The sequence below is a fragment of the Alligator sinensis genome, unplaced genomic scaffold (genome assembly GCF_000455745.1).
Source record: "Alligator sinensis unplaced genomic scaffold, ASM45574v1 scaffold183_1, whole genome shotgun sequence".
Lineage (NCBI taxonomy): Eukaryota > Metazoa > Chordata > Crocodylia > Alligatoridae > Alligator > Alligator sinensis.
In genome coordinates this window covers 267,841-275,821 of record NW_005842248.1, presented here as the reverse complement: position 1 = coordinate 275,821, position 7,981 = coordinate 267,841, and the positions used below count along the sequence as shown (strand labels likewise).

At 44.9% G+C, this 7,981-nt stretch overlaps 1 protein-coding gene across 3 annotated transcripts in view; it reads right to left on the bottom strand.

Annotated features, from left to right (window-relative positions):
- Window positions 1-7,981, bottom strand: part of TBC1D19 (TBC1 domain family member 19) — a 114,840-nt gene that overhangs the window by 8,239 nt on the left and 98,620 nt on the right. For all 3 annotated transcript variants that reach the window (XM_025208725.1, XM_025208724.1, XM_025208726.1), the window contains 3 exons: window positions 6,549-6,658; window positions 4,825-4,916; window positions 3,221-3,336 (listed from right to left, as the gene is read on the bottom strand). In XM_025208725.1, the coding sequence (XP_025064510.1) occupies window positions 3,221-3,336; window positions 4,825-4,916; window positions 6,549-6,658 (318 nt within the window). The remainder of the gene's footprint in view (window positions 1-3,220; window positions 3,337-4,824; window positions 4,917-6,548; window positions 6,659-7,981) is intronic.

The following is a 7,981-nucleotide window of genomic DNA, read 5'->3' as shown; positions in this document are numbered from 1 at the left end:
ACAGTCCCCATGCCTGCGCGCGCGCACGCACACACACACACACAGTTCCCATGCCTGCGCGCGCGCACGCACACACACACATTCCCATGCCTGCGCGCACGCACGCACACACACACACTTCCCGTGCCTGCGCGCGCGCACACTCACAGTTCCCGTGCCTGCGCACGCGCACACAATTCCTGTGCCAGTGTGCGCACACACACAGAGTTCCCGTGCCTGCGCGCACACACACACACACACAATTCCCTTGTCTGCGTGCACACACACACACACGCACACACACAGTTCCCGTGCCTGCGCACGCGCGCACACAATTCCTGTGCCTGCGTGCGCACACGCACACACACACACAGAGTTCCCATGCCTGCGCACACGCGCACACACATTTCCATGCCTGCGTGAGCGCGCGCGCGCACACAGTTCCCGTGCCTGCGCGTGCGCGCACACACAATTCCCATGCCTGCGCGCGCGCGCACACACACACAAAGTCCCCGTGCCTGCGCGCGCGCGCACACAGTTCCCGTGCCTGCGGGTGCACACACACACACACAGTTCCCGTGCCTGCGCGCGCGCACACACATAGTTCCGGTGCCTGCGTACGCGCACTCACACACGCACAGTTCCCATGACTGTGTGCGTTCACACTACACACACACACACATACACACACACACAGTTCCCGTGCCTGCGCGTGCGCGTACACACACACACACAGTTCCCGTGCGCGCGCGCACACAGTTCCCATGCCTGCGCGTGTGCACACACACAGTTCCCGTGCCTGCACACGCGCGCACACACACACACACACAGTTCCCGTGCCTGCGCGCGCACACACGCACACACACAGAGTTCACATGCCTGCGCGCGTACTCACACAGGTCCCATGCCTGCGCGCGCGCACACACACACACACACACACACACACAGTTCCCATGCCTGCGCGTGCACACGCGCACACACACTTCCCGTGCCTGCGCACGCGCGCGCACACACACACACACACAGAGTTCCCGTGCCTGCGTGCGCGCACACACACAGTTCCCGTGCCTGCGCGCGCACACGCACAAACACACACTTCCCGTTCCTGTGCGCACGCACACACACAGTTCCCATGCCTGCACGCGCACACACCGTACCCGTGCCTGCGCGCGCATGCACGCGCGCACACAGTACCCGTGCCTGCGCGCGCACGCACACACACACAGTTCCCGTGCCTGCGCGCGCGCACACACTGCCCATGCATGCGCATGCACACACACACACACACACACACACTTCCCGTGCGTGCGCGCGCACACACACACACACACACACACACTTCCCGTGCGTGCGCGCGCACACACACACACACACACACACACTTCCCGTGCGTGCGCGCGCACACACACACACACACACACACACTTCCCGTGCGTGCGCGCACACACACGTACAGTTCCCATGCCTGCACACGCACACACACACACACTTCCCGTGCCTGCATGCGCGCACGCACACACACAGTTTCCATGCCCAAGCCTGTACGCGCGTGAACACACACACACACGCTGCCCGTGCCTGCACATGCGTGCGCGCGCTGCCCGTGCCTGCATGCGCGTGCACACACACACACGCTGCCCATGCCTGCACGTGCGCGCACACACACACACACTTCCCATGCCTGCGCGCACGCGCGCACACACAAATACACTTCCCGTGCCTGCGCGCGTGCACACACACACTCACACACACAGTTCCCATGCCTGCACGCACGCGCACACACAGTTCCCATGCCTGCACGCACGCGCGCGCACACACACACACTCCCTGTGCCTGCGCGCTCGCGCACACTGACACACTTCCTGTACCTGCACGCACGCGTGCACGCACGCACGCACACACTGCCTGTGCCTACGCACGCACGCACGCACGCACACACTGCCTGTGCCTACGCACGCACGCACGCACGCACGCACACACACACAGTGCTCTGTTACTAACAGGGGCTTAAGTAGCAGCTAGGCAGCCTGCAGCTGCCTGCAATGCCAATTAGGCAGAGTGGCCTGATTGGGCAGCAGGGTCCAGCTGTACTCTGTAAGAGCTGAGCCCTGAACTGCAAAGAGGCAGCAGTAGGCTGCCAGCAGCAGGGAAGAACACCACCTGGCTGGGCTGCCACTCAGAGCAACATCTTGGAGGTAAAGTAGGGGCTGGGGTTATGGGGAAGGAGGAATCCCCATGGCTCTGGGCATGACCAGAAACTGCACCCTGCCATGGACAGGTGGCATGGTGGGACTGTCTGTGGCGGAACAGTCCACCAGAAATGCCAGGTAAGTTACTGCCCCAGTGAAAGGCGAGTATGAGGAGCCTCCTAACCCCAGCCCCACACATCCCTGGTGGGTGAGATCAAGCAGGGGGAGCCCAGACTCACTGAGAGTACTGAGGCAGGGCCTAGGTCGGTGGAGGGACCTGTGGCAGCACCCAGACTCTCGGTGGAGGTCAGAGGCTGCATATAGGAGCCAGGGTGAAGCTCCAGGGGAGGTGGGGCCTTGAGCCTTAGGGAGTTATTAAGGAAACTCCCAGGGCCAGGGATAAGGGGATAGCCCAGGGAGGGCTTGAGGACAGGGCTCAGAGCCCTGATTCCCAAGGTCTGGGGCTGGAGCCCTGAGAGTGTGCGCAGACTTGGGGTCCAGTGTATGTGTACATGTGTAAAGAGAGAACCCAGGGTGAAGGTGCTGGAACCACGAGCTCCAGTGGGGAGTGAGAGTCCCAGTGAGACTTCGGAGCTTGGGTCCCAGTTCGGGCCACTGAAGGAAACCATCAGTGAGGCATAGGATATGATAAGGGGAGGTTGGAGTCATATACATAAGCCCTTGTCATCAGGGCAGATAAGTGGACAGCCTCCTACCTGATTAACATCAGATAATTAGTAACATCAAGGCATGGCAGGTCAGGAGGCAGGTGGGTAGGCTTACATTTAGACTGGCCCCAGGACGCCCACTTGTTAGAGATGCCCTAATGTTAAGTATTTCATTAACTGACAACTTCTGTAAGAACTGGGATATTTATATATTACTGTTTTCCCTATGTAACAGTTATATTTTTTTTGACTTAATAATAGTTTGTATTCTGTTCTCAATAATCATGAGAGGAAAAGAATTTCCCACTCTTGGTAAGATAAGTTTTAATTATTTTTAAATTCTACATACAAATTAACACTATTTATAAATAAGATTTTCATTACCAGCAAGAATTTCTAGTGAGTTGTATCCTAGGATTCTGTCCCATAAAAGCAGGAGTTGGTCTGTTGCTAAATAACCAGAAAATGCTCGTACCATCCATTTAAATGATATTCGTAGTCTGTAATTGGAAGACAAGTAAAAATTACACAATCTTAGAAAACAGAGTTGGAATGGACCTCAAGAGGTCATTTAGTATATCTCTTGATCCCAAGGCAGGACCAATTATATCAAAACGATTCTTGAGAGAGATTTGTCCAACCTATTCTTAAAATCCCTCAGTGGGAAAGATTCCACAATCCAGTTGTGTACCCACCTTAACATAGCTTCCTCTAGACCAGGGGTGGCCAGACTTAAGTTACTCACCCTGGGAGCCACATCTCCAAAGCCGGAGAGTGCGGGGAGAGGTGCTGAACAACCTAGCAAGGCTGCAGGGGCTGCCTTGGGGAGAAGTGGGTGGGACTTTGGGGGAGAAGCCCCGGAGAGCCACAAGAACCATGCTGGCAAGCTGCATGTGGCTCATGAGCTGCGGTTTGACCACCATTGCTATAGACCATAGTTCTGATAAGAAAGTTATGGGAGACCATGCCAAAAAATCACTAAAAGGTGAAATACAGTGCATCATCTGATCCTTCTTTATCCATAATGGCAGATATTAGGTCATAAAAAGATATCAAGCTGGTTTAACCCTATTTGCTTTAAACCAGTCTATGTTGTATGATTATTTCTCCCAGTATCTTTCCAGAAACTGAAGTAAGCCTTTTGGGTGTGTATGTTCCTGTTGGTCCTCCTCCTTCCCCCTCTAACAGCAGGAGCTATATTTGCTTTCCCAGTCCTTGGAACCTCACCCATAAGCCATGAATTCTTAAAGATAAACACCACAATCTCAGAATACTTCATCCAATACCCTCTCATAATACAATAATTTAAAGTAGACTATTTTAAAATTCTATAAGCTGCAAGGTTCTTCATGTTTGTTTGTTTTTTAAGATTTCTGCTGCAGTATTTCTCACCGGCTCTAATCAAGGTCTGTAGATGCTCATCATCTTGCATTATAGGGCACTGTATCATTTTTTTTAAACTTTGCCTATTCCCTTAAGTTTCTAGCAAACAGATCATCATCATCAATATTACAGTGGCATCTAAAGATCAACTATACTGGGATCTGATTATGCTAGGTGCTGTCTAACTATTGTAAGAACTGATAGTCTTTATCAACCTAAACATTGTAGGACAAATCCCACATTGCAATGTAAAGAAATCATCTGAATCCCAGGAAATACATCTAGTTTTCTCTAGCAGATCTGGCAGAATTACTAAGTAATGAATGGCTGGAAAATACAGTAATTCCTGCAGACTTGAAGAATAGCTTTCTGTTTTATTTTATAATGTATAGATATATATCAAGGGGGAGACTTGAAAGCACGTAATAAAGTTAAACACCCAACTCCAACTGATTTTCAGTGGAAACTGGGAAACCTACCTGATATTTGTGCTTTTACTGTAACCATAACTATTAGATTAAAATACCAAAGAACCTCATTTCCAGAACAATACAAGTTGCACTGAATGTCATGAGCCAAGGTTCACATTAGAAGCAAGTACTTACGGTTGTGCCCCAATTTCTCGAAGATGATAAAAGAGTTGTGGTAGATGGGTTTGAAGAAGGGTCTCAAACAGCAAACATAACGACACAATTCCCTAGCAAAACAACACCATCACATCCTGAAAACACATTTTTCACTAATAGTTTTTCCATTGTAAAATTTGATAAAAGTATATCTGAGTATAAATACAAATGCGTATTAATTTAAGCAGCAAGACACAATATTAATGTCATAATTTCACAACTAAAGTAGACAGATCATGATATGTTCAATTGTTGAGGCCTTGATCCTATAAAAGCAGTTCCATATGTGAATAACTTTATCATATACATAAACCGTTCCATTTCTCTCCGAGTTACTTGCATAGAAGGTTTATATGGTCATGGTCTAAGTGTAGTAATGGCCTACAATGAAGTATTTTTATTTTGATAAAATACTTGTGCTAGTTGCTACACTTGATCTTATTCAGAAAGACATTGACAAAAATAGGAATTCTGTGCATTATCTTTGATAATCAGCAAAACAGGCAAGAGACATTTTTAAAAGAGAAAATAGGTCATTATTTTCTATTATGAAAATTTCCTTATTAGCATGAATACGGGAATACTATAAAGTCCCAAAATAGAGGCCCAATCTGGCAAAACTTTCCATTAGGCAGAATAGCTATCACTAGGATAGGATAAGTTAGCTATCGTTTGTCTCTCAATATACTTTGCCTTCACTTTTAGGCCCAAGTGTAAGTTTGCAGGTTTAAGTCCTAACTGACTTTTCAGCAAATTATGTACTATCTATCTAACTATGTTTATTAACTATCTATTAATGATTAACTTTATTAATTACCATATTCATTTGCATACCACATGTCATGATCTGGAGAAGCTTGTTGGTCTTAAACGCTTTGCTTGACAGTTTATACAGGTAAGAACAACCCATTATCAGCAGTCTTTTCAAACTTCAATGCTTAAAAAATTTAACGTTTTTAAGGTGAAGATATGTTATCAAAAACTAAGAAAGCTTTTTTGTGAAAGGGAAAAGAAAACTATTATACTTTCTGTAGTGTGTATAATATTAACTATTAAGTATGCAGCAACTAAAAAACTTTCACAAGTTGCTTCTGAATGTCTGAACACAAAACACACAGGTCAGTAACGAAATCTACATACATTTCCCTTCATGTAGAAGCACTAAAAAGAAGTGTATGCAAGCACACAAAGATGCACTGGTTAAAGAAGAGGCTAAATTGAGGCATCATTGAAAATCTGATATGTAAACTACTGTGGTCAATTCCTAGAAGGCTCTTCATTATTAAAGTATTGTAATCACAAACACAAAATAACTGAAACTGAAGTCGATCTTTCACTACCTCTCTATATCTCATGCACCTAAATGGATCAGAAAGCACTTCAGTAGTAAATAAGTCTCTGACTTCTATATGAATCTTAAGAATGTGTCCTGAGTTCAGGACTTTATTACATAAAAGAAACAGCTCCCCCAAAATCTTAAAGCATTAGCATTATTAAGTTATATCTGTCAGAGAATTTATTATAGAGACATCTGAATAAAGCTACAGAATGTACTTGAGGCTTGCTTAAATTTTTTTTATCACATTTAAAATAGGATATTTCTCATTAATGCATGCTTAAGAAAAACAGATCATGTTAACATACATTATTCCATAGCAACTAAAAATAAAGTCTGATTTGATCTTATTTCCTAATGAACTTACAGAGGGATGAGAAGAGATGGAATGGAGTCTGAAGAAAAAACGCACATACATCTCACGGAATATCTGATACAATTTGGAAGGTTCATGGTACAGAAAACAAAGTGGAGCAACTGAAAGGATAAAAAAAAATTAATTGACTCAACATGGCAAACTGCTAAAATATTCAATGATAAGTGCATGAAGTATGAGGAAAATAAGTCAATAATATTTATAACAGTATAATATGTACATTAGTTCTGAATTATTTAGAAAGGCATGTTTATTTTTATATTTGATTCTATCATTTAAAAAAAATAAGAAGAGGTGGATTTGTATACCATAAGACAACTCCATATATGCCATATAGGTAAAAATAACTGGAGCCTGCTTATTCTACAGCTCTGGATTCATGAGCATCAAAAATATGATTTTCTAGCAGCGAGGACATTAGCTTCAGACTCAAGAAGTCTGGATCCAACTAACTATGTAATCTTTGGCAAGTCACACACTCTGTCTCAGTTTCTCTGTAAGCTGGAGTCTATAGTACTTACCTACTGGAAAGGGACATAGCGAGGATTAATATATATATTGAAGACTGAATTACTCAGAAACACATTGTCACTATGAGGATGCTAGGAAGAAAATCATCCAAGCAGTACTTTAATTAAAAGACCCAGATCCTCACATCCAACTTCGGATTCCCTATTTTGCTGATCAAACAGTGAATTTACAAAGGGTTTTATTAAGGAATTTACAAAGGGTTTTATTAAGGGTACGGAAATACAATTTACTAAACAGCAGTAGTACCCCTTGAAGTTGTCTTGCCATACAATAACCCAATTTACTTATCCTCTTTGAAACAAAAACATTATTTACTCATCAGTAAGAAAACCTCCAGAAACTTCACTAGATCAGAAATAAAGGCCCCTGTCATTTGAACACACATATACCAACTGCCTTGCCATGACTGAACAGTGATGGCTTTTTTCCACAAAAATATAAAAATCCTTCTTTTCTAGAATACTTGTATATAGAACACATTCTTTTAATCTTAATGCTTTTGATAATCTGGATTTCCACACAAGATGCACTAATGCGGTAATGGGAGAGAACTCAAAACAGCTAGTATGAAGAGGCTCTTAAAAGTACATTAATTACTCATTACATTCACAAAATTAATTCTTTTAATTTTCCTCTTTGCAATTTAGTCCTAAGTATTCCTCAATATGATGCCCCTCACCAGCCATATATGTATGCCACTTTTTGCACAAGACACTTTTATGAGAAAACATTCTTCACATTGTTCTTGTTTGCCCAGAAGGAACAATGCACAGTGAGATCACATTCTCTTATGAAACCTTCTCCCTCCATTCATGTATCTTGAACCTCAATTGCTATGAGTGAAGCTGGAGACCAACGCTCAGATAATTGTTCCTGAAAAGAGATCCCCTACA